Source organism: Dunckerocampus dactyliophorus, chromosome 13, assembly GCF_027744805.1.
Source record: "Dunckerocampus dactyliophorus isolate RoL2022-P2 chromosome 13, RoL_Ddac_1.1, whole genome shotgun sequence".
Classification (NCBI taxonomy): Eukaryota; Metazoa; Chordata; class Actinopteri; order Syngnathiformes; family Syngnathidae; genus Dunckerocampus; species Dunckerocampus dactyliophorus.
The window spans coordinates 23,005,159-23,031,628 of NC_072831.1; the positions used below are offsets into that span (position 1 = coordinate 23,005,159).

Genomic DNA, 26,470 nt, shown 5'->3' on the forward strand with positions numbered 1-26,470 from the left:
ATATTCTTGAGAATTATTATTCCATTTTTCTTATTAACTTTAAGAGTGTATTAAGAACATTAGAAGATAAGAAGAATAACTAAAGGTATAGTTACATGAGGCGGACTGACCCTTTCACGTTTTACCAATCACAGCGGTTAACTTCTTATTACACTTGGGCAATATCCGGGTATCTGCGACATGACTCATTATGCGGCATGTTATTCCTTGTAAAGTGTTTTGCTGATGTTACATTTAATATTAGCAGCGAATGTTAAAATGTGATGTATAAATTGCCTTTCAGGTTATTAAAGGTTTGATGATGACAACGGTTTCACCCTAGAGCGGATTGTTTCTACTGCCATGACTTCCATGATGGGAAAATGGTTTTCAGCGCCCTGGGACAGATCGTATTGGACCTTAAGCGTGTGTTAGAGAAGTGAGTTGGCTACTCGAGCAGTTAGTAGCATTGTTAGCCCAAGCGCTCGTGCCGCACCAGCACCGTGTACCTCAATACTCAGATGTATGTTTTCAACTGAGCCGTAAAGTTCCTGCTCAGACCGGGAGGAGGACGAACTGGAGGGACAAGGCAATGTGGACACTTGACTTAAGATGCCATCGTCACTCTCATATACTGGGTTCACCCTCAAAGTATTGTCAAAGGCGGAGGGCGCAAGGCTGTGCCTATGGGGTGGAATACACTTGACATCACAACAATCGCAGCGAGGAAAACAGTAAGAGAAGCGTTGACGCTTACACCAAAGTCACCGCCTTTCTCGTCTTTGTGCACTTCTTGTTAACAAAGACCAAAACACCGATGATGGCGCAAACCAAGCAGAGGCTCCCCACCAGGCAGGTTATAATTAGTGAGGGGTCGAGGGGTATCGACACCAGCTCGCTGCAGCGCTCTCCGTGGTAGTGCCAATATTTCCCTACAGGGCATCTGGAACACAGCAGCAAGAATATATGGAGGTCATGCTAGGTCAGCACCATGGCTCACATTCCTGTTCCTGCTCCTGTCACAAGCTTGCATTGCGCTTGTTGTTAGGCACAATTTGTGGAGCATGATCAAATTTGATCCCGCAGGCCAATGACAAATTTGGAAGAGCCCAAATAGGCCATTGTAGGGGTTGCTGTTGACACTGTGCAGGAACAAGAAATCTGACAGACTTTACAAAAGTGCCATCTGGATAAGGAGATGATGATTTCATTTATGCACATTGAGTATTCCGTATTAAACTCAATACTAATACAAATAACAGTGGAATATAATATAATAATAATCATCATGAATGGTACAGATATTAAATACAGATAATAAAATAGAAATACATTTAAATATTACATAATTAATATGCACATTTCATATAATTGTTATATTTAACATAGATAGTATTATGTACAATAATACCTAATAAATATTTAAAATATTAGATATATAAGAAAGAAAGCCCTCTAGTGAATTGGTGGGGCACTAAAAAAATGCATAACATTGTTATCCAAAAAAGTGCATGTACAGTAATCCCTCATTTATCGCAGTTAATTGGTTCCAGACCAGACCATGATAAGGGAATTTTTGTGAAGTAGGATTCCTTATTTATGAATAGAATATTTTTGTAGTTAAAGCATAAAGAATCTCTTTATGACCTTCTAAATTGGGGTTTGAACATTATTAGAGCCCTCTAGATATAAAATAGAACCCCTATAGTCACCTTTATGCTCGTTTGACCAAATTGAGTGGACATAATAGGAGAAAATAAACCATTTAAAACATAAATAAGACTCATGCTCCTGTGTATGGCTGTAAATGAGTTCCAGTTCCAGACAGGAAGTGACGTCATGGGTTCAGAGTTGAGTTTCAGCTTGGCGTGGGTTACGGCCGCAACAGTGATGGCCATGTTTTGATTAGGGATTTTTATTAGGGATTGTTATGCCTGTTGTGCCTATAATTCAAACCTACCATAAAAGTCTGGTGCTTGTGTGTCTAACCGAACATTACAGTAACATTACTGACACCTAGTGATCAGTGTACAATACTACATATCATCACATCATCTTTGAATGTGTCTTCTGAATGCCTGATATTTGTATTTTAGTTCCTTTACCATTTTTATGCTTAAAAATACCAAATTTATGCTATGCAAAAATATATACTTATACATGCATTTGCTTAAATGTGCATATTTCTTTACCATGACAGACTGAAGCCACGAAATTTGAAGTGCAAAGTGGTGAGGGATCACTGTATCTCCAAATTTAGGAACATTTTTGTTTTTATTTTTCCTGAACTGTTTTGGGTTGGAAAAAAAAATTAAATAAATCAATTTGAAAACATTTTTTGGAAATACATAAATCCCACTAACCAAACAATTCCACCACATGCAATTAAAATAACAATATCACATATGATATCATAATAAACATCACCTTGATAATACCAACCACTAAAAATGCATCCAAACAGATGCGATGCAAACACGAGGTTAGTTCATTGCATGTTGCATTCAGGGAAGGTCTGACAATCTGACATCCTGCCTGGTTTGAAGGCTGAATACTTGCAGGAAATTAATGTAACTAAGATTTTCCAAAAGATCAATATGTGCTTTTGGACGTCTTCTATCTGGTTATCATTGTTTTTCAGCAGCAGATTCATGAATCTTGCACATCCTTGAACATATCGCTAGGAAGAGGTTCTGGTTCTGTTGGAATTTGCATAATTCACATTGCCACTCTAGGACTTTGTGTCAGCTATGTTCCTGTGTACCTGCATGCGGCTCCATGCCCAGGAATGATTTCACACAGGCCTCCATTGAGGCAGTAGTTTGGCTGCAGGACGCACGTGCTCTGACACGGAAGGCCGTCCACGGCGCTGTAGCCCGGGTCACACAGGCACTCAGCCTCGTTGGTCCAACTGTTCTCCACACAGCGTGAAAACTCATTACAGGCCAAGAACTTGCACGGGTCCCCTTGGTCGGCTGCGGAGGTGGGGGAAAAAAAGGGTACGAGTGACGGTTAGGAAGGTGACGTCGCATTAACATTAGCGCGCATTAGCGCATGCACAGCCAGAAGAGTTAGATGAAGAGAGGAGAAATGAAAGGGCGCTTTGATCGATGAGCGCGGATGCGTCGACTTTTAATAAGACATAAAGTCAGGAGCTCGTCCATGCAAACAAGATGCCTGGCGTTCACGCTGCAGCAGACGGTGTCGGGAGGAGGACGGCAGGATGGGGGACGCTGACCTTGTGGCATGAATAAGCATAACGACTTGAGTCAAGACATCACATTGCCCACAACTCACTAAACTCCATTATGAGAATGCGGAGAGTCAAGCACGATCAAATCATTGTTATTCATAACACCACCGATGAACATGAAGTCATTATAGACGCAAAATGTTGGAGCTAGCACTTAAATATTCCTCATCGGAAGTTGCGATCAGGGCTTTCTGTAATATGCTGTCATGTATTCCAATTATAAAACCTCATCTGTATTATATTCTACATCTGTTTACCATTTTAATTGACCTTATATTTTTTATTTGTTTAATTCTTGTTGTGTTTAATAGTTTGTACCGTAAAAGTAAAATATTCATGTAAAATAGTATTTTAATTTATAGCTGCATTGTTTTGATGTGAGCAAAGAAATAACTGTTACGTTGGACAAGGGCAGAGTTACAGTGTGCGTGTAAAAAGTGGATAAAACGCACAAACGCGCTTCCTGTAGACTCACACACTGTCAGAGACAGAGTGGACACACAGCTCATTAGCATTAAAGCCACATACACACAAAAAGGTATGTTCCCAGTCGGGGTTACTAAAAGCACTTTTTAACTCGACGTGTCGTTTCATCATTCAACCGAGGGTCCGACATTTGACCGAGATTATATCAGCAAGGACGTCTCACCTGGTTCTATCTCCAAGGAGCGGCTATCAATCTCGATGTCAAGCCGCTTGGACGCGGCACCGCAGAAGTCTTCCAGCACGCAGTGCACCGCCTCGGTCACGTTGTACGGTACCTCCTTTTCCAGTTTCATCCTGCTGTTCACTACCACGCTGCCGTTCCGGAAGTTGAGGATTTCCAGCTGCTTGAAGCCGGTCAGATTGGACTGTAGATACGGTAGAAGCTGCAAGGAGGACGGAACATTTCATGAGTATTTTGAGACAAAAAAAAAGGAAAGCTATTTGATTTGCTTGGATTGCTACGTGGTTAAAAGCTCGGTTAGCACTCAGGGAGGAAACGGTTGATGAATCTGGTAAAGGAGCCGTGAAATCAGGTGAGCAGGAATGAGAAGACAAAGACACGTGGATCAAACATCTACGTCCCACAACAGGGACTGAGGTTGTCACAATCGCTAACTATTCAGGTCACATTTTATGCAATCGCTATGAATAGTTCATAATTACATTTTTGATGCAAGCGTGAAATCCTGCCACCGCGCCACTCGGCGTAATTAGATCGAGTCGCAAAATTAGGGTTAGAGTTAGTAACGCGGCGGCACAGAACATGTTTGTGTTAATTGTAGTCACGGAAAGAGTGACATGGTGGGGGCGGATGAACAGATCGAGGCTTCACGGGCGACCGAGGCCTTGTGTGTGAAGCAAGCTAACACACAAACAACCTGTTTAGGTAGAAACATTGCTTTCATTTAAAAGTTCCCCTGCTGAGATACGCAGGGGTGGAAAAAAACCCAACCTATTAAGACTATGGACTGATGACGCTGGCGATATTTAGCCGAGGACGAAGGTAATGGCCCCGCATCGATGGGCATCGATTGCATTTCCACTTCACGTCGGCCTGCAGACCAGATGGAGGCAAAAACCAAGCAAGCAGGCGAGATTAGGCCTTCGCTGGACGGTCTGTGGGGCGAGAGATAAGAAGGCCTAAAGGAGCTCGCCTCTGACGGGGTTACTTCACATCTCGGCACGCGGGACACGTATCTGACGGCCATTTCCCCCCGCGGCTAATAGTCTCTCTGGGAGAAGAAGTGTCGTTATCCCGCCTTCCAAACGAAATGGTCAGCCATTTGTCTCCTGAGCGCCGATGTCAAATTACCCGTGAACACTGGATTGGAGAGCAATCTGTGCCTCGGTGGCCTCGGAACACAGAAGGTCAAAGTTTCTACTTCACTTGTGGTCTTTGTTGTGGATTGGGGAACAACCGCATCCTGTCTATGCAAAAGGAACTGCAACTGGTTGTGTCTGCTAGTTCCCTGCGAACACTACGACTAGAGAGAAATCTATGCCTCTGCGGCCTTGGACATATAAGGTCAAAGGTGCTTTGTAAACCTTACCTTTTGTCTCTATTGTGACAGAACATCCGACACATCAGCATCTGTTGTGTCGGATGCATAAAGTCAAAGTCTCTACTTCACTTTTTTGTCTCTATTATCAACCGTCTATACAGGAGAAATTGCTGCTGGTTGTATCTGGTCCCCAGTGAACACGAGATAAGAGACCGATTTATGACTCGGTGGCCTCTGACCGGGCCTTGGCCCCCTCAGGTTGCATAAGGTCCAAGTTTCTGCCTCACTTTTAGTCTCTATTGTGTACGGACGAACAACCGCAGCCCTCCTGTGCAGCACAAAACTGCTGCTGGTTGTATCCACTGGATCCCCATGAACACTGGATTTGAGACCAATGCGTACCTCGGTGGCCTCAGATGCGTAAGGTCAAAGTGTCTACCTCACTTTTGGTCTCTGTTGGGGATTGGGGAACAACTGCATCCCATGTAAAAGGTCAAAGTTCCACTCAACATACCTTAAAAATCCCATCTATGCAGGAGAAACGGTTACCGGTTGTATCGACTGGGTCCCCTTGAACACTGGATTTGAGACCAATCTGTACCTCGGCGGCCTCAGGTGCACAAGGTCAAAGTGTCTACTTCACTGTTGGTCTCTATTGGGGACTTAGCAACAACCGCATCCCGTTGATGCGAGAGACACGTCTACTGGTGAACGCTAGATTAGAGGCCAGTCTGCGCTTTGGTGGCTTCGGACGCATAAGATCAAAGTCTCTGCCTCCCTTTCGTCTCTGTTGTGGACTGTGGAACAACCGCGCCCCATCTATGCAGGAGAAACCGCTACTGGTTGTATCTACTGGTTACCAGTGAAACATCCCCTCACAAGACCAAGCATCACAAGCAATAAGAACCTGGTTAAAATGATGTCACTGCGTCGTTATTCCAACCTCCATGTCCAATTTTTAGTGGTTGCTTCACAAACCAGTAGGTACAGGAGTAATGGAGGAAAGGGGTAAGCTTCATGTAAACAAACGCATGCATGTCGAACACGGGGTGTGCAGCATCACAAATTGGGGGCGGAGTGTTGTCCATTTAAATGGGCTGTGTTTCATTTCACATTGCAAAAAAAGCCCATTTAAAAGACTATTCTAATGGGCTATTGGTTAAAAGACAATATACAGTAAATACTTACCAATTCAAACGTCTGGCCACATAATTTTATTCTGTGGTTGTGTTCTCCAGGAAGCTAAAAACCTCAGTTTGGGCAACCATTAAAGATTGGAGATGGAGAGGCTTTTTTTTGTTAATGTATGTTGTTTTTTTTTAATGTTTGGGGGCAAATTGATGAATGTGATGTCAGACAGACTAGAAAGGCTGACTTCCCTGTGGGACAATGAATCAAAATAGGATGAATTCACGAAAAATGATCAACTCTCTACAGTATTCCTTTGCACTTGGATTTTCCATAGTCAACAACTAGACATCTCACCCTTTAGCACGTAATACACCGAAACCTGTAAAGTCATTCCATGTCGGACTATTCCCAATTTGACCAAAAATAATAAGCCTCTAAAGTCACACGAAACGTCAGAGCTTCAACCGCACCAAACGTCAGCCAACCTCAGCTCAGTTCGACGAGCATCAAAGGATTTGCTTTCTCTTTAACGTTTTACTTGTGACCTATTCCCAAAACACCCAGTGGAATTTACATGACGTGTTCTATCTGTCGTGTTGATGGTTTTGTCATGTTCCACATGACAGGTTACACTTCTGACTTTGGCTTGCCAATGTTCCTGCTTGGTGCTTTTGTTTGAGATGGCAGGTGGGGCGTGCTGTTTAGTTCACGTTCCTGTTTCCACCTTCCATGGTGAGTTTTTACGTCAGACTTAGCTGTTTGCTCTTTATTGCTCATACAAGCTATCATGGCGCCGCATCCTTGGGGTTAGCGAAACGCAACAGTTTTAATATCAACAACAGTTAACCTTTACAATTCTATGTGGTTGCGTTCTTTTTACACTTTTATGACAATTAGGGCCTTTATGCATGGGCCATATTGGCGACGGGACTCTTCTTTTCATAATGCTTTCATCATTGAAGTTAAGGCTCCTTGTTTGCATTTCCATTTTACTATTAAGACTCGTTAACTTCTTTTTAAACTTTTGCACAAGATTGTTAAAGAATGTTGACGCGTGGCCTGAAAATAAGACATAGTGTTTTATTATTTTGATGTTTTATTTGGGTTGCATTCGTTTTGCGTCTTTACACAATTAAGAATGTTGAAGGAGTTCAGGCACATTCAGATGACTTCATTTGTCACGAAAGTTAGGACTTGAAAGCCTTTTATTGGTTTGCTGTTAACAGAAGTTGACTTCTTCTGACACGCGTATGAGAATTTCGAGTTAAGAACGAGTATGTTTTGGTTTTAAGGCTTTGGTTAACTTTTTTTTATTACACTTGTATGATGGGTAAGAATGAATTTCCCTTCTTTTCCATAAAATGTCGCTTCTTTTCAAATGCACATGTTGGCAGGCGCGGTTCATCAAGATTTTTAGAACGTGACGATGTGACCCCGGAACACAGTATTTCCATTTCCATTATGTCTAATTGGGAAATTGTTCTAAAATCAAACTGAAGGTCCCAGAACGGAGTTTGTCCGACACTAGAGGTTCACTGCAAAGTAAGTTTGCCGACAAATTGACTTTAACGTCTGATCTGAACAACCACACGCGGTGAGAGTGTGTCAAACTGCACGCAGATGTCCGCACGTCGCACAAAGCAGATTGAAACTTTTAACAGCGTCTGTGTGCGCTTGTGTGTGTGTGTGCGTAAGAGAATGAACGCTTCTTCGCATGCGCAAACCACAAACCTCCACAAGGCAGACCTGAGTGTCATGATTCAGACGACCAGGGGCAAGCTTCAGCCCCCTGCTATCACCTATACAAACAGCACACCTCAAGCGTCCCGAAATGCAAACAAAACAGGTTTGCTCCTTTCTAACTGATCGCAGGTGAAAAAGTGTTACACGCTAGCTGTTATGTAACTTGATCTTGCAGTAGTTTTACCAGAACTCCTGCTTGAAACCATCATTTTGATCGTATTTTGCAGCAACATGAGCGTTAACGTGCTCCAACAACATGATAATGCTACACTTTACAGTCACTTGAAAGAAATGGTTTTAAGGGGTTCTCGTACAAGAGCATGAAGTTATTGCTATACCTGGTGCATTACTGTGGTTATATAATCCACTTCAATTAAACAAACAGATGAGTTATGCTAATACAGTGGATCCCCGCACATTCGCACGTTTCGGTTTTTTTTTCCGCAGAAAAAGCAGCATAAATTGCCAATGAATTATAAATAATAGATGTAAAATGTACAGAACGCATGTGCCACTTTCTAAAAGGCTCACAATTTTATACACGTGTCTTTGTGCTTATGCTTGTCAAGCAGTGAGATTTTGCACTTTCTTCCGCCGTTCTTGAACACACCACAGTTAATGTGAGCTTGTTAGCTTCCGTCGCTAGTAAACAATGGCAATTGAAAAGAGAGGGGTCCTGGAGCTGAATGTAATCGAACTCCTACAGTCACTTTTATTGCAAATGTTAATCCTAAATCAGGGGGGCACGCCAACGTTAAGTTAGCAGGAGGGTTTGGAGGGGGAGGAGCGAGCAGTGTGTCAAAAATAGACATTTTAACGGGCGTATCAATTACTTTCGTATTTTCGGCATTCACTGGTAGTTTTGGTACTTTTGCTACTTTTGGTACTTTTGGTACGGGGATCAGCTGCATGTTTAGTAAGACACCACATTTTTTGCATTTGTCGTGATACACTGAACAAATATGGACACAAATGTAACACACAGGTAATATATTTATTGTATGCAAGAGATTCTGTCTAAATTAATATCATTAAAGTCAAATTTAGTTTCAAGGGAATCATTTGCTCTCTTTCAAACAGTTTGAGGGAAAAATAGGTTAGCTAAGTTTAGCCTGGAAAGTGGCTAATTGGCTGCTTAAAGCTGTGCTAAAGTAACAGAGATTTGTGTACCAGTACTTTTAAAAATGCGTATTACTTAAGAATTACAGTGAAACAGTGATTAACAAAAAGTTTTGTAGCATAAACTCCGCCTGCTAGCTAGCAAATATGTCTTATCATTTCTTAATCTTGTTTTACAACAAAAATACAGGTAACATGCTGCCCCCTATAGGTTTGGAGTGTGAGTGCAAACATGTTGGAACAAGTCTCCAGTTTACATGATGGTAATGTGATTCATACAAATGCAAAATGCAAAAGTTAATTAAAGGTTAACCGATCACAATGTAACATGATTTGTGCAAAATGTGTGTGTCTTTGTGCAATAGACCCTTTGTACATATACGTAACAAACACAATTAATGACAAGCGTCTCTACGCTGAAGACAAAGTTAAGGCAACAAAACCACAATGAAACCAAAGTCACATAAAAGCATAGATGTCAGTTGCTACGGCAGTAAGAGAAGAAGAGTGTGTTAGCGTGCCTTCAGTTTGTGATGCTGTATTTTGTTAGTTAGCAAGCAGAAAGGTTCGCGCTCTCTCTGAGGCGTCGCACATGTTAAGTTCCAATATGGAAAACCAAAAATACCGGTATGGAGGCTAAAGTTGTCTGTCTCCTAGGCCCAGATTTACTGGATGCTCCAGGAATTGGCGAGTTTCTGGGCCCAGGGTGCTGAGTCTGAGTGAAACAGAACCATTTGAAGAGCTTTTTTCATTCCTGCTCCTGCACACTTGACTTAGAAGTAACAGGAAGTAAGCATTTGACCCTGCAGTCACAGCTTCCCGGACTACATACCGTAAATGCGCCAATTAACACCTCTATTCAGTTAACCGCTAAGTCCATAGTCGCACAAATGCAAATAACTACCAGTGTATCTAATTAGCGTCGAGTCAAGAAACATTGGCATTAACAGTTGTGGCTGTAGGCGACCCCCGATGTCGTTTTTACTAACCCCACATGATGACAATATCCGGCAGCTTTATCTATCCGTGTGTGCACTTAAAAATGTTGGTTGCCGTCCTTAGCTGGTGTGAAACTCACGCGTGTTACAAATGCTGTACTGTTGCTACAATGAACTCATCGCCGCTATTAATGCTGGTTGAGGAGTTTGCTCCTTACCGCTATTACAACATTGGTTCTGTTGCTGTGTTGTACAATATACGTGTTCTCAAATGAACATGTGCTTAAAGAAAGCTACATTTTTTAGTCCATTTCCTTATGCACTCCACATTATCAATAAATGAATACATTTGAAGTTTTTTAGGTAAATAAATGACCTGGCTATAATTAGAGCATTAATGGTACTTTCCTCTAAAACCCCGGCTAGACCAGCCAGGACACCTCTCATATTGTGTTAGCGCAATCAAACGATGTGTATGTAAGTTTTGTTAGTCTTTAGCACGTACATTCATTGGCTTGGCTGCTTTCGCTTCTTTTAGCATTGGACCAGGTCTTTGTCGGTTAGCATAGGAATGATTACTACAATCAATTTTGTATTTAAACACAGTAGAACATTTAAATACACTTCACAACTGTAGGGGGAGCCAGGTAGGAAAAAAACAACAGTTTTTGTTTCTGCTTCTTTAAAAGTGACTTACGTGCACGTTCAAGTTTAAAGTCACTTTTACGGCCGAGTGCTTCATGGCTACACTGTTTTTGCTCTTAATAGCACTCATTGTTTGAAATTTGGCCACCATGTCAAACTTTACAACCTTTACAAAAATAGAATTTGAGCAAAAATAGAAATCCACAATGATATGTTTGGGAGAAATTGGCAGCTGTGAGGATAAGGCTTGCTGCAAAATGCATCCTCACAAAGTCCAGGTTGCCAGTGACTAATTTAACCCACCAAGGTCAGATAGTAATTTTGAAAAAAGGAAAAAAAAAAGCATCAATGCACTTATAAAAGAAAGTACCACAGAGTAGCATGCAGCAGCATAATATCTAGCACAAAAGCTTGTGTACCTACCAGCTCGAGAAAGGTATTCTCCAGTGATCTATACTCAGGGGAGCTCTTGTTGAAAAGGTCATCAGAAAACATCATGTTGGTCACCCTCAAACTAAAGAAAACCACTAATTCTCTGCTCTGCTGCATCGCAGCCATCACAGGAGTGCTGGCTTGTCTCATGGCCGGGGCCACCGTAGACCGCTCGACCGGTTCTGAAGGGTATGGAAGACTGCTGTTCTCCTCTAGGGGCTGGTTCACTTCAGTCCTACCCTGTTTGGGCTCCACATCATCTTGTATGTTGTTGGAAGTCTCCGGAGGAAGGTCCGCTAAGACCAGGGTGGCGCTGCTGTGTCCTCCACTGGAATAATTTCCATTTCCTTCACTGGGGAAAGGGCTGGGGGCTTCGCTGGGGGCCTCAGTTGGGGCCTTACTGTGGGTCTCGATGGAAGCTTCACTAGGGACTTTGCTGAGGAGTTCATTGGGAAGTCTGCTCGGGGCCTTGTTGAGAGCTTCAGTGGAAAACTGGCTGGTATCTTTGGCAGGGGGATCACTGAAGACTTTCACTGAAGTTTCACTGGAGACTTTAAATGGGGCCTCACTGGGGACTTCACTGGAGTCTTCAATGGGGGCTTTAGCGGAAGCCTCGGTGAAGGCATTGTGAGTTTTGCTGGGTCCTTCACTAAGGACGTTGCTAAGAATTTCACTGGAGATTTTATTCAGGGCCTCGCTGGAGGTTTCATTGGATATTTCACTGGTGGCCTCATTGAGGACTTCACTGGAGACTTCACTGGGGCCTGTGCCAACGCCCTCATTGGGAACCTCTCTAGGGGCCTCGCTGGGGATTTCACGGGGGGATTCACTAGAGACCTCACTGGGCGCCTCGCTTGGGGACTCACTGGAGATATCACTGGGGGCTTCTACAGGGATTGTGGTCGGGGCCCCGCTGTTGGTTTCACTGGACACTCCAGTGGAAACTTCACTGGGGACCTCGCTGGGGGTTTCTGCAGGTGACGGTACAGGCTGCGCGTCAGGCTCTGGCTCAATGTCCACAACCGCATCCTCGTGAGACAACAATGTGGAGACTGAAAATTCTCCTTCTGTGTTAAAAATCTCCATAACTGCGGGGGTTGTGTACTCCAGAAGGTTAGCTTCATCAATGACCACAATTTCAGGTTGGTCGTTTGCTGGTGATGGGGTCAAGTCATCATTCTCATCCATGTCTGCTCCTACATGCTCTGGCAAAAGGAAAATATGTTCGGTTGATAAACATTATGTCTCTTCAGGATAACTGATTCATTCATTCAATGAGTCATCTGAGGCAGTGATCCACAACCCCCGGGTCATTTGGTACCGGACCGCACAGAAAGAAAAAATAATTTCCTTAAGTAGTTTTTATTTTTTGGATGTTTTATTTTGAAAAGTTACATCCGTCTCACTTGACGCATATCCATTGTGAGTGTGCTAACTTTCCTCACTGATAGACTACTGCTTTTTACCATTTTTCTTTCACCTCATATTTGGTGTCAAATGCTGATACTATGTGGGAATGCATAAAGGTACGTTTTGATGACTTATTGAGTGCTAATGTGCACATTTGTCTCAAGTTAATTCATGCTAGCACACTGCCTTTTACCACACATGTCAAACAGCGATGTAATCATCTCTCTGGAAAAACTCCAGGCTTGAACTGGTGGGTGGTGGGTCGGCATTCATTTTGTGCTTTTTTCCGCGGGAGATTTGTGGCAACACAAGCCGGTCCGTGGGTTAAAAAAGGTTGGCGACCACTGATCTGATCTGAGAGACACAAGCGAGGCTCACCTCCGCTGAGAACCTCAGTGTCCTCAACCTCTTCTTGCTCTATGATGGCTTCCAGTGTCGCAATCGGAGTGATGACATCGCTCGTCTCCCCTGAAGCATCACCAGTGGATGCCTCCTCCACTGCTGCTGCCACTGGCACCTCATCAGCGACCGTAGGTACAGAGGTGGACTTTGACAGGGTGGTCGGTATGGAAGGTGCAGAGGTTTCTGTTGGAGGTTGGTTTTCCATCGCCGCCACTGTTAGGAAATATTTAGGGGTGCTGTCCTCTTCCACGACCTTGATCGTCTCCCCGCTCCCAAGTGTATACATGCTGAGCTCTGCATCTGGGTAAGCTGTCGTTACTGAAGAAACAATAAACTTTGATTCAAGAAGTCAACTTGAATAAAGTGTGTGAAAATTGCGCTTACCAGCTTCGAAGATAAGATTCTGGATGTCCAGCGGAAGTGACGGCTCCTTTTGTAAGGCTTTGACAATACTCTCTCTTAATTTAGCAGTGCCCTCATTGGTCACCATGCCTGGAGCCTCCGGATCATCACTGAGTTCAGTGTCTCCATCAAAGAGCACAGCATAATGCAGAGTCGTACCCTCCGAGCTGTTCCACACATGTGACAAATCCGAAGATTACTCTGATGTTTACCTTTGATAAAACGACAGTAAACTCACCCAAATCCCAACATGCGAATTTCTTTGAACCCTGCCACTTTTTTAAGCGCATGAAGCATCTATGGAAAGAAGAGAAGAGAACAGCTCTCAGGGCATTGGATCGATCTATGGATGTGAACAATAAACCCATTGAGGATATCCGGTTTGACAAGCGAGATATAGCCATCAAGATGAATCGACTGTGGAGACACACACCTGGTATCGCGAGACAAGCAATTGGTTGACAGTGCGTCTCTTAAGCAACTCGAGAGCCTGAGCTGCTGGCGAAACGATTGTTACCCATGCTCCGTAGCTTACGATGACTGAAGACGAGAATGGATGTAAAGAGTAGCAGCGCAGTAGCTACTACCCTTGTTACCTACTGGGAACGTTCAAAACACGATGCTGAGGCTGAAATGTGACCGCTTACTATTGCGATGAAATTTTGAGTATGGGATTGTTTACATTCCAAATTAACAAAGTATTTTCATTGCACCCATGTGGCAAATAGTGCCACCTCTACTTTATATTGACCCCATCAAACAAAAAGATGTTTATTCAGCATTTTTTTTTGGTTTGTGTCAAAAAATAAATACCTTTGACATGTTATTCTGTTTGTCTTTTGACTTTATTTTTGCCAGCGTCTTACAGCATGCTTGGGGATATGATGTGCTCTTTTACACATTTGAAAATACTGTAAGAATGCCACTTTCATAGAATTGGCTTCTTCATTTTATTATGTAAGATTAATGTCTACATCAACAAATGTTAACCGTAGAATCGCATTGAATCCTATCGTTCGTGCACCGTATCGAATCGTTCTGTTGAACATATATCGTTTTTAATCGTATCGCGACCCGTCTATCTAGATGCGTATCGAATCGTCTAGCACAGAGAGATTTACAAGCCTAAATCGATCCCAACAGGACTGTTCATGTGGTTTTAGAAGATGTTTTGCCTTTAATCCGAGCAGGCTTCATCAGTTTGTGCTAAAATACTAGGTAGGACAGCTCCAGCCGGACTAAGCAGTTGCGATCGATTCAATGCCTTGGGAATACAATGACATGGATGAATGAGAATATTCACAGGCAAGGGAATAACTCAAAGACATTTAGAACAAGTGGTTGAGATCCTGTATCTTGGACGGAGTTTATTTGATTTCCGTTCATAACTGCAGTTCCACGTGGTGTCACTCATGGTGTCACTCCCTTCTGTCCATTATCTCCAAGCTACCCTTTGGTCAAGCCCTCAATAAACTTGCTCCCCAATATCTACAGGACCTCCTCCAATGTCACGCCACAATTTTCCGCTTCCAATCATCTGATACAACCCTTCTGACCCCATCGTTCGGACCAAGCGCCGCACCCTAGGGATCAGTCTTGAAATTCCCTCCCAAATTTACTCGACTCATTTGAAATCCAACTTCAGAAATGTCTGAAATTTGATGTCTCTTGCTGACTGATTCTGAATGTTTCTGTAGGGGAAAAAAAAAAGACTTCTTATGTGTCAGTGCCTCTAATTGATTGACTGCATTTCCATAGCAACAGAGGCATTGCTAAGAGACGTCAGGTTCGAATACAGCAATGACTTACGGTCCGCTGACTGCAAAGGCTGGTACCTTGAGCTGATAGAAAACTATTTCATTTCAAAGATGAACTACTGTGAGTGTGAGGTAACACCACAGTACCATAATACACCCAATTGACCTAATTAGCAAGACACCTTACCCTTAAGCTTGCAAGCTACAACCCCCTGTAGACCATAATTCCCGGCTGTATTTGGGCCAAGGCTAAGTGGACTCATCCAACCATCCCAGTGTGGCTGCAAGCGGAAAGAACCAGTCGGCCTTAGCCCAGCCCATAACATTGAAACTGCTGTCAACAAACATCGCGTTTAAGATCAAGTGATATTTCTCGAGGTAAAACCATTGCATAGACAAACTGATGAGAACACCCCCCCTACTCTGATATCAAGGCGAGACCCTTTGTTCCCCCTGAATCTTAATTCTTCATCTTATCAAGACATTTTGCCAGGAACTTGGCTCAGGAAGAAGGCATCAAAGGCAGACTCGGCAGGCACACAAAAGGTCAGTCCAAAAGGGCAGAGGGATCGAAAATGTAAGGCAGGTGACGAGGCGGAAGGACAGGCAGAGTACTGTAACAAGAAAGCTAGAACAAAGCTGCAGAACCCTAAGACATGACATGAAAGACAACGAGAGCGTATAAATAAGGCAGGTGATCAGGAGTGATGAGAAATTCCCGAGAGACACAATCAGGCAATGGGAGGGCCCGGAAGAGGGCTGGCCAACCAGGCGTGACAGGTGACAGACATGACACATTCAGGACAAATCTATGCTTCTATGATTCCCTCCTTCTGGGATCGTACCTTGTCTGTTATTTCTCTGGTGATGTCATTGACCTCTGCAGCCTGGGGGTCTCGCAGCAGATCGATGTATGCCTGGTCCACAATGGTGGCGTTGAATTCCACAATGTACTCCCCATAGTTCTCTTTGATCATGTTTGGCTCTTCTTTTATCTAGCAGAGACAGCAGCCATGCAAATTGTGAAGGATTCGGAGCAAAAAGTTTAGATTTACAAATGAGAGTGCTGTGTTTTTATACCACATCATCTTCTGCTGGGATGAGAATCACTGCGGGGGTCCAGGTGCCTGAGATAAAGTGAAATATGCTTATTGACCAGCATGAAAAAGTAGTGATAACTCTTTTACGATCTTGTTTTCGACTTACAGTCCACTCCAGGTTCTGTTGTTTCGGCTACAACACTGGGAAAAGGATGGTGTTTGTTAAAACCTGACCTGCGTGTTTTATTTAGTCTTGAGCTTGTAGTCCTTTTTCGGGCAAGAAACCATATTTGCTAACGTAGATTTAGGTGAAAATGAACACCGCATTCTTCACTGTAGCTAAATAAGTAAAAACAAAATGATTTACATTTTTTATTTTTTTTAATGAATGAATTTTTTTATTTTGAATTAAGTGTAATTTAAATATATATATATATATATATATATATATATATATATATATATATATATACTGTATATATATATATATATATATATATATATATATATATATATATATATATATATATATATATACTGTATATATATATATATATATATATATATATATATATTGAAACACTGAGATTATTATAAGAGCATGTTGTTTGTGTGTGTATCTGTTTTTTTGTTTTAAACCTTGTAAAAAGGTAAAACAAAAAAACAAACAAAAAACAAAACACTCACAAAAATTAAGTTAAAAAAAGGAAAGAATGTTATTTTTTTTTAAAATTAAAATTAATTCAAAATATATATTTTGAACAATTCATAGATTCATTAAAAAATAAGAAGTTAAATAACTTTGTTTGACTTGTTTTAGTTATAATGAGGCATGTTATCTGTTTTTAATCTTAAACCTTTATTACTTGGAAATGTATTTGAAAAAAATGCAAAAAATTACATTTACATAAGGTAAAAAAATGCACAAAATGTTAAATGTTATATATATATATATATATATATATATATATATATATATACTGTATATATATATATATATATATATATATATATATATACAGTATATATGCACGTTATGTATATATATATGTATATATATGTATATATATATATATATATATATACAGTATATATATATATATATATATATATATATATATATATATATATATAACATTTAACATTTTGTGCATTTTTTTACCTTATGTAAATGTAATTTTTTGCATTTTTTTCAAATACATTTCCAAGTAATAAAGGTTTAAGATTAAAAACAGATAACATGCCTCATTATAACTAAAACAAGTCAAACAAAGTTATTTAACTTCTTATTTTTTAATGAATCTATGAATTGTTCAAAATATATATTTTGAATTAATTTTAATTTAAAAAAAAAATAACATTCTTTCCTTTTTTTAACTTAATTTTTGTGAGTGTTTTGTTTTTTGTTTGTTTTTTTGTTTTACCTTTTTACAAGGTTTAAAACAAAAAAACAGATACACACACAAACAACATGCTCTTATTGGATCACAGACACTATCTAATATTCTACTATATTCTCTTCAACCAACAAATACACAGAAAGATGCACGTACCCTTCGAGTTCGGCCTGCTCGGCCACTCTCTGAAAAGCCAGAAAAATATGATATGGATATAAAAGGCAGAGTAGGAATACATACAATTTCCCACTGACACATGATGTACAGTATGTGACGTGTTCAGTATTGCTTATGGCGCACTCACTCGGGCTACGATATCCAGATGCTCCTGAGAGCTGCTGAAGTTCTGAGCCAAGTCGTCCATGCAGAGGTTTTCATGCTGGCAGGTGTAAACCCACGTTCGGTACTCCTCTGTGTTTGGTACTCTGTCCAGGAAGATGCGAAAGGCCTCCCAAATTGCTTCCTGGCAAACTGAAGAAGACATAACTTTGTGTTACTTGCTTTAGAGTTTAAAAAAAAAACAAAAAAAAACCCACGACAAATACCGTAGACGCTAGACACAACCTCCTGATGTTTTCTTTGTTTTAATTAACTCGAAAAAATTGCATTTGAAGTCGCATTTGAAGTATCATGACCATCCAGCTCGCTGTCTCTGCATGCGCTTTAAAAGCGAATTACGCATGCATTCATTAATATAATTGTAGGTGTGTCGATGCTGACATTTTTGGACCACAACTATGTGCAACTAAGTGCATGAAATGAAATCAATAAATTACAAAAAAGTTCAATCCATCCAAATTAAAGTAATCTCAGTGTTTCAATGTTTTTTCATCTGTTGCATTTGCATGATACCGCCATGAATACGAACATCCCACACACAACGGCATCTTCCCGTGCCTGCAAATTGTGAAATATCATCTTCATTCCACTTTGACAAATTAATTTCCCAAACACCAAAGTAATCTTTCCTTTTTAAATGACACCATGGAGCAGTGCACGTTATCAACTCATGTATTATAACAGCCAAGGTGGCGTTTTTTTAATACACCGCTAACACAATCAGTCTCTTGGACAAAGGCTATCTGCATATTAATGCACGATATCAAACACTTTCTGCAATGAATCCTTATATTGGTGCTACCTTTATTTCACTAAAGCACATTTAGCAGCTATTTGTGTGGCAACTGCGATGAATAACTGAAAGGCCTTGACTTGAAATCAGGCAATGCATGCAAGTGGGAAGCTTTTTAAAAAACAAAACAAAACAAAAAAAAAAACCATCCAGTGCAAGATACAGACACGTAATGGAAGAACACCACTTTAAAAAAGAAGCAAGGCTGACTACCGGCAAGCCGGCGTTTTCAAAGAAAGGAACAAGCAAGAAAACACAGCAAGCAGCAGGCTAAAAGCAGCCAGACTAACAAGCCTACAGGTGTGCTCAGGGGGAGCTGTGAGGGGAAAGCTGAGAGCTGATTGGCTGCACACAGTTGGCAGTGCTAATGAGACAAAATCGTCAGTGTCTGAAAGGTGAAAACATATATATATATATTCATTTTTCATGTATTTATTGATATTATTTTAGGACAGAGTGACTGTGTTGGATAGTGTACAGACATACGCAAATGAATAATTAATGGAACAGGAAAATAACAATACATAAATAAATGCATACAATTCTATATATTGGAGAAGCAATATTGTAATAAGATGTATTCATTTTATTTTGTTATTTATTTATCTACTTACTGTTTGCTGAAAGTGAGTGTCTATGATGTTTAGTTGTGAAAATGTAAGACTAAAGTGTGCGCAGATATTAACCCCACAGGAAAATAAGGCATACAAATCATATATAAAATATAAAAATAACACATTACAACTATATATAATAATAATACTATGTGTAATAATATGTTGTTATTGTTTAATTTTCTGTTTATTTATATATCTATTTTATGAAAGTGATAATTATTAATAAGATGGAAGATTTTGACGTGTGCACCTCAGGTGTCAAACTCAAGGCCCGGGGGCCGGATTTGGCCCGCCAGATGATTTTACGTGGCCCCCGAAAGCCTTGAAATAATGCATGTGGAAAGGACACTTATTTAAATATTATTTAAAAAAATATTTGTATATATATTGTAATTTTGTTATTAATATTAATTTTGTCTTTACTTTTTTAAGCTTTATTTTTCATGATTATACTTTTATACTATTGTAAAATTATATTTATATTATTGTATTTTTATATGTATGCTGTATGCTGTCATTTATTTTTTTAACTTAATATTTTACATATTAAGTACATATTTACATATTTAAATTTAAAAAATTATATTTAAAACATATTTTTACAATAATTTCATAAACATTTACCGTTACATTTACAATAAATAATAAAATAATATATTCAAGTAAAAACTAAATTAATATTATGAACAAAAACAACTTTAAAATATATTTTTTTAATCAAAAAGACAATCTTTCTTGCTAAATGTATTTGTTGTCAGTATTGACAGAAAACCTTATATTTTTATTGTTGTCAAATCCAATTTAAAATGACTATTTTGCATTATTTATTCATGAAATGAACGTAATCATGAATTATGAACCTATTTCTAAAATAGAATGATAAAAAGTGGCCCTCTGAGGATAACCATAAGTGCGGTGTGGCCCACGGTGAGGCCCCTGGTGTGCACAAATATTAACACCACACAGGACAATAACAACACATGAAATGCTATGGCCGGTATCTGAGACGCAATGTTGCAACATTCTTATGTTACTTGTGTGTCTACTGATTTGATGACGCGAGCGTTTAGACGTGTCAGTTCAAGTTGAAAGCATACATAAATACTCAAATACGAAACTACTTTCATAATAATTACAAGAGTTAATATTCATATGAACAAATATTATTCAATATTGATTCCTACATTTATTTTAGGGAGGAGCATGAAGGTGTAGGACCTTTAATGCTGCTAATTGAAGAATAGAGCATAAATACTGCGGGGGGGGGGGAATACTGCATACTTATAATGCAATTTTAATCAAAGTGAATAAATGTGAATTTTTTTCTTTTGCAGAAGATGTACTACTGGACAAAAACTGTCCAAAAATCATATTAAAGGTAGTTTTCAGAGTTGATTTGGAGAGCGCGTAGGGCCCGCTTTGACTTCCTAGCCTTTCCTCTGAAGGTTCATGTAAAGTTCCCATTAAAAGCGTTTACCTCGCAGCTTGTAGTACGCTCGATGGCTGCCGATGACCGCTTTCACGCTCTCCTGTGGACACACTTTGACCCCAGTGGTGAGAATGCTCGACCTCTTTCTCCGATGTCCATCCCCGCTGGCTCTGCGGCTATTAGTGTTGTATTTTGTCATTCTAGAAGCTTCGAGAAAGTGTCGGTATTTCACATCCCTGAGTCCAGCGATGCCGTGGTCCTGAAGGTCTGCAGGAGAAGGGAGAAATATTTTTCTAATTCAGTCATTTAAAGAGCACAACTGAACAAAACAACCTCTAAAGTTGAATTCTGCAACATTTTGGGGTAAATATGCCTTCAGATTCCCAGGTCAAAGGTCGTTTGTGAGCCTTTTGCGGAAGTTGACTAACACATGGCTGAGCTTGTCCAGGAATGTTTGTACTCAACAAAGATTAGAAAGCTCAACAAATACAACGCGTAATAACTCCATGTGGTCGTGGCTGAGGTACGACACGCACGTGCAGAAGAGTACGAACGGAAGCTAATTCCACGTTGTTGTTGCACAACTCGGTGCGCCGTGCAACGTTGCACGGGAGCAGAAAACTCACATTGTGATGCCAGGTGGCAACCCTGGGAGGACTTCCTAAGACAATAAGCCAGGATTTATGACCACCCCCCCCCAAAAAACACAGACTGGAAGTCATCAGACCGGAATAACAAACGGTGTTCCCTCTGGATTATCAACAAGCAAGACGTTTGCAGAAAACGAAAGAGTTTTTTTTTGTGAGGTAAAAGAAAACGCGAGATCAATTTTGCAATGTGATCTTGTCTAGCCTCTGGCAGGTTAAGTCAGCTCATGCACACTCACAGGCAAACAAGTGGCCGTCAGGCGCGTTTCAACACCAATGTGCAAAAGTCTTGGGTCAGCAGTAGGCATGCTTTGTTGTTTGTAAAACAAAAGGAGAGATACACAGTCTCTGCCTCGTCAGGCCACAGAGTGTTTTCCCAAAGGTCTTGGGGATCATCCAGATGTTTTCTGGCAAAAATGAGATGAGCCTTGATGTTGTTTTTGCTCAGCAGTGGTTTTCGTCTTGGAACTCTGCCATGCAGGCCGTTTTTGCCCAGTGTCTTTCTTATGTTGGAGTCATGAACACCGACCTTAATAGCGTACAATATCGCGTTACCGTCTTGTCGTGTTGTTAATCAGCTGCTTGCGTTCAACTGTGTTTTTAATGTATTTTTATCACAAAACAGGCTTGTTAGAAGCCTATTAGCTTGCTAATACAGTACATGGAAACAGCTCTGTCTCCCGTCTATGATGTCATCAGCGGTGAGACTGTAGTTCTTTGCTAACTAACAGAGTTACGCCACAAGTCTCAAAAATGTTAGCACAAAACACGTTTTTTCAGTTTTACAGTGATAGTTTTATATGCAGAAAAAAAACTGTTAACAGCCCTGCGAATGACTGGCAACCAGTCTAGGGCGGACCCCGCCTCTCGCCCAAAGTCAGCTGGGATAAGCTCCAGCATACCCCCGCGACCCGAGTGAGGAGTAGCGGAATAGAAAATGGATGGATGGATGGATGGATGGATGGATGGATGGATGGATTGATGGTTGGGTGACTGTTTGACGAAGACACGATGTGGCAGCGAGATCCATACGGACACCGCCGTTGTGTTTTGCTATGAGTTATTTCGTGAATTCAATAGTGTTTCTCACCTTCTTTATCAAAATATTGGCACTTCCAACTTTCTTTGGCTACATTTTGGATTATTTTGCAGCCATGATCAGCAGAAAAGCTGAGACAGGCGAGAAAAACACCAGCAAAACACAAAGGTGGTGTTTTTTATTGGTCTTTGCCAACAATTACATCGTCAGCGAAGGTAAAAGTAACCTTAAAAGTTCATTTATCACTGTCATTAATCATGTATATGTGTTTATATGCGTTTTTTATTGTTTTCTGCATGTAAAACTGTAATGGTAAAACTACAAAAACGTGTTTTGTGATAACATTTTTGGATTTTTGGAATGGATTAATTGGGTTTACTTTATTTCTTATGGGAAAAAATGATTTGGTTAGAGTACGTTTCGGTTAGAGTCAGACCTTCTGGAATGGGTTAATGATGCTAACCAAGGTTCCAGTGCTGTTTGTAATTGTTGTGCTATGAGGCCGTGTTTATTTTTGTGTTTAGAATAAGCCAATAAGAAGTGACTGAGCCAGACTTTGGACACCACTGGGTTTTGTTGTTTTTACATTTTACACTTCACAGTGGTAAACTTCTTTTTACACTTGTATGACCATTAAAAATGTTAAAATGTGACATAAGTGAGGTGGATTTGTGACACAATAATGTCATTAAAGTTAAGAAGACTACACTTTTGTGTGGTAGGAACAGAAAAACAAGTGCTGCAACTGGACTGTCCTTCACATCTTTGTCCTTAAAATATAAAAACTGTGCTGATGACAGTGATGAACTTCTTTTTACACTTGTGTGACTGACAAATGGACATATATGTCTATTGAAGCCTTGCTCAACACCACTTTTTCACAATGCTGAATACAACATGATGATGCTGATGGCTGCCTCAAGGTCACAATGTCTGTGTGAGCCTCTTTTTCACTGTGCTCAGAAAAAAAGGGGAATCAGATTGAAAAATAGTTACATGTTTATGAAGTGGCTTAGTGACAGAATGCAGTATGAGGCTTTTTTTTGTATCACATCGTCCTTGGAGAGCGTCTACGCTCCAAAGCGAGTCCTTCGGGTTCCCACGTGAATGTGCACGTCTGTCGTAGGTGCACCCAGTGAGTCAATGCGCCGCCTCTGACGTATTGTGTGAGGAGACATCTGCCTCAAAAGAAACCTTTTGTGATGACTAGAATGCATCTTCATTCATTATTTTTTTTTTTTTGCAGCACCTCAGGACGGCTGATGTGTTTTGACGTCGTATTGTGTTGTATCGCGAGGTGTCCTTGGCGCTATGTGCTTCCTGTCGGGAAGGGAAGGAGAAATACTGTGAGCACAAACGTGCACTTATTTGCCACTAAACTAGCCCGTGTTGTTCAAATTTGGCCTCACATTAAGAATTTGCAAAGAATGAGAGGATTGTAAAGCTGCTTTTGGGCTCTCAGGCACCCTTACAGGTGCTGCTAACTTTTATGTGCAATAAGACAACACTCGAATTTGTTTGGTTTTTTTCTCAACTTGAAAGCCTGGCATGCACATGCACAGCCACGGGGGATGCGAGCAGGAAGGCGGGGGGAGTACCTCGACCTTAATGGCCGACGCAGGCGCACGAGGCCTCACGGTAGAGTTACGAGCCAGAAAAGATTAGCGTCCTGTGACGCCGGGGAACAGAATGGCTTTTGTTTCCTTCGGCATAATGAGCTCAAGCGGCGCACATCACACCGATCAAGACACTAGACGTTATCACATCATACCATCGCGTCAACGCGACTCTGACACTCATCCGCCTGTTTCGGTCATGCTGAATGTTGTCCTTGAACTTGCTCAGTGGCTGCTTCTCTTTTTGTCTAATCACTTTTCTGTTAATTCTGCACCGTTGGCCTTCTGAGATGGCTGTCGTTCTAACCACGCAATGCCCAAGTCATTAGGTCGACCTGGTACCCTTCTTTTCTGTAAAGCACTTTCAATTACCTTGCGCACGAATTGTGCTGCAGAAATAAACTTGCCTCGCCTCGCCTTGCAAGAGTTATTTATGAAAAAGGCCTTCACAAAGATAATAATGCTCGGCGTGTGAGGTTTGACAATATGTTGGCGGTTGGCGTTTGCGGTGGTGCTCAACCGCACTCCATCACACTAGGAGGTGTTTCGAATACTTCACAGCCTCTGATGTTCGTAAATCATGTTTTAAACCCAATTTCTTTTTGACTGGCACACTTTTTATGTTTTTTTTGTTGTTGTTAATATTTTAATGAATTTGCTATTTCATTTGTTGCATGAAGAGTCCTTGGTTGTTTTTAAAGCCGCTTAAAAATGTATTTTAGTATTGTTATTCATATTAATAGGATTCAGTTATGTGAATATGTTTTCCTTTCTACTATTAACATTGATATTTTAAAACTTGTATAGCAGTTAAAAATGTTACTTAAAATACCACAGAGGTGTTTTTTTTTATAGATTATTTATAAGAACACCCAGGAAATTATTCGTTTTTTTAATTATTATTAATTATATGATTAGATTATAATAATATAATAATAATAATAGTGGTAAAGCAAGACTTAAAGCAGGAGAAGTCAGCTCTTAGTCTGATCTAGTGGTGTTCTCCAATGTAAACCCCAACCACAATCATTTTTAAATGAATGCATTATAGAGCGCTTATTAAAATGAATTTTAATTGCTTACAATAGATTTGCGTAGTACATCATGTACCTTTTTTCTTTACTCACGTTTTCAAAAGTGTTCATAATCATCATCATGTTTGTCATAATACTAACACTGATATGCATGGACAGTATATCTATTTTTCCTGCAGTATTTTCAATTATGTTTTTGTTGTTATTATAAGTGTGTTGTACTGACTGAAGGGCTCTTCTGCCTCAAAGTCATGCTTATTTCTACGCAGGAAAAACACAATGATCAATTGTTATTTTGTCAATTCCGCCAAAAAAAGCCCACTTTTGACACCAAGTGAGATGGTTCCTTGTCATGTAAAGGACTACTACCTCTCTGACAGTGTGAAAAGTAACTCAACTGAGCATGTATTGCCTTTATAAACCTCTCTAGTAATGTTGTGGTGTTCTCCTGTAACCAATACAGAAAGTGTGTTGCTACATGTCGGAAACAAGCAAACACAGTCTTACCTTTGACTTGACTTGCTTGGAGGCCAAGCAGATGCAACATGAAGAAGAGTAGTCCTAATTTCAAAAGCATGGTGGCTTTATTTACAGGGTCCTTCCACTTTAGGTGGTCATTTGTAAAGTCAGGTCAAAAATACATGTATCCAGGATGTCTTTATGTTGAGTCCACGAGCAGAGTAAGGAAAGGTCTCCTCATCGGTGCTGATAAGTTCCAGGGTGCTGTTGGCTCCCAGTGGACGGCAGAGTCGGCTGTATATACAGTATGCACGAGGAAAGGGAGCGAGGGGTGGGAAAAGTGGAAGAGGAGAGACGGGGTGGGAAAACATTCGGCTCGGGCCGCTTCCCGTGTGCTGTCAGAGTGGCAACAGTGATGAGGTTAAGACAGCAGATTCTGTTTAGAGTCTAATCTCTTTACCGTCTTCTCGCGGCCCGTAATCCCTCTAGGGGGCCCACGTGGCCACCCGGCCTCATCCTGTTAGCCACCTTCTGGACACAAGTTTGGGAACATGCCAAACAGCCAGGAATGGGTGAATGGTGCCCCCCAACCCTGGTCTTTCTGCCGGGTTGTGCTCAGACAAACTGTGGGGCAAAGTGAGTGCAAAGGCCCTCTATTTATGCATGCAGCCTGCAGCCAAACAATGAGCTTTGTTCTGGCAAGTTGCACATCTAAAGTGGGGCTCGGAAAGCCTTTTTTGGGTTTCAGTGTGTTCCATGATGGAACCTCCGCTGGATGTCTCGCAAGTTGCACCATTTATTGGTTATGTTTTTATTACTTGTTGTGTGGTAGCTCATTTTCATATTGTGCCTGTATTTTCC

At 40.7% G+C, this 26,470-nt stretch overlaps 1 protein-coding gene across 3 annotated transcripts in view; it reads right to left on the reverse strand.

The window, feature by feature from the left end:
• impg1b (interphotoreceptor matrix proteoglycan 1b) overlaps positions 1 to 26,170 on the reverse strand; it is a 28,431-nt gene extending 2,261 nt beyond the window's left edge. The window contains exons 1-16 of one of the 3 annotated variants that reach the window (XM_054795964.1): positions 25,658 to 26,170; positions 20,863 to 21,081; positions 17,941 to 18,107; positions 17,793 to 17,821; positions 16,406 to 16,440; positions 16,280 to 16,326; positions 16,045 to 16,194; positions 13,681 to 13,739; positions 13,425 to 13,609; positions 13,017 to 13,358; positions 11,220 to 12,433; positions 9,839 to 9,928; positions 3,882 to 4,101; positions 2,744 to 2,954; positions 737 to 922; positions 489 to 663 (exon numbers count right to left, since the gene is read on the reverse strand). In XM_054795964.1, coding sequence (XP_054651939.1) covers positions 489 to 663; positions 737 to 922; positions 2,744 to 2,954; positions 3,882 to 4,101; positions 9,839 to 9,928; positions 11,220 to 12,433; positions 13,017 to 13,358; positions 13,425 to 13,609; positions 13,681 to 13,739; positions 16,045 to 16,194; positions 16,280 to 16,326; positions 16,406 to 16,440; positions 17,793 to 17,821; positions 17,941 to 18,107; positions 20,863 to 21,081; positions 25,658 to 25,727 — 3,399 coding nt within the window. In that variant the 5' untranslated portion in view covers positions 25,728 to 26,170. The remainder of the gene's footprint in view (positions 1 to 488; positions 664 to 736; positions 923 to 2,743; positions 2,955 to 3,881; positions 4,102 to 9,838; positions 9,929 to 11,219; positions 12,434 to 13,016; positions 13,359 to 13,424; positions 13,610 to 13,680; positions 13,740 to 16,044; positions 16,195 to 16,279; positions 16,327 to 16,405; positions 16,441 to 17,792; positions 17,822 to 17,940; positions 18,108 to 20,862; positions 21,082 to 25,657) is intronic. The other 2 variants (XM_054795967.1, XM_054795965.1) reach the window with 2 other exon arrangements.
• Positions 26,171 to 26,470: the final 300 nt, after the last annotated feature.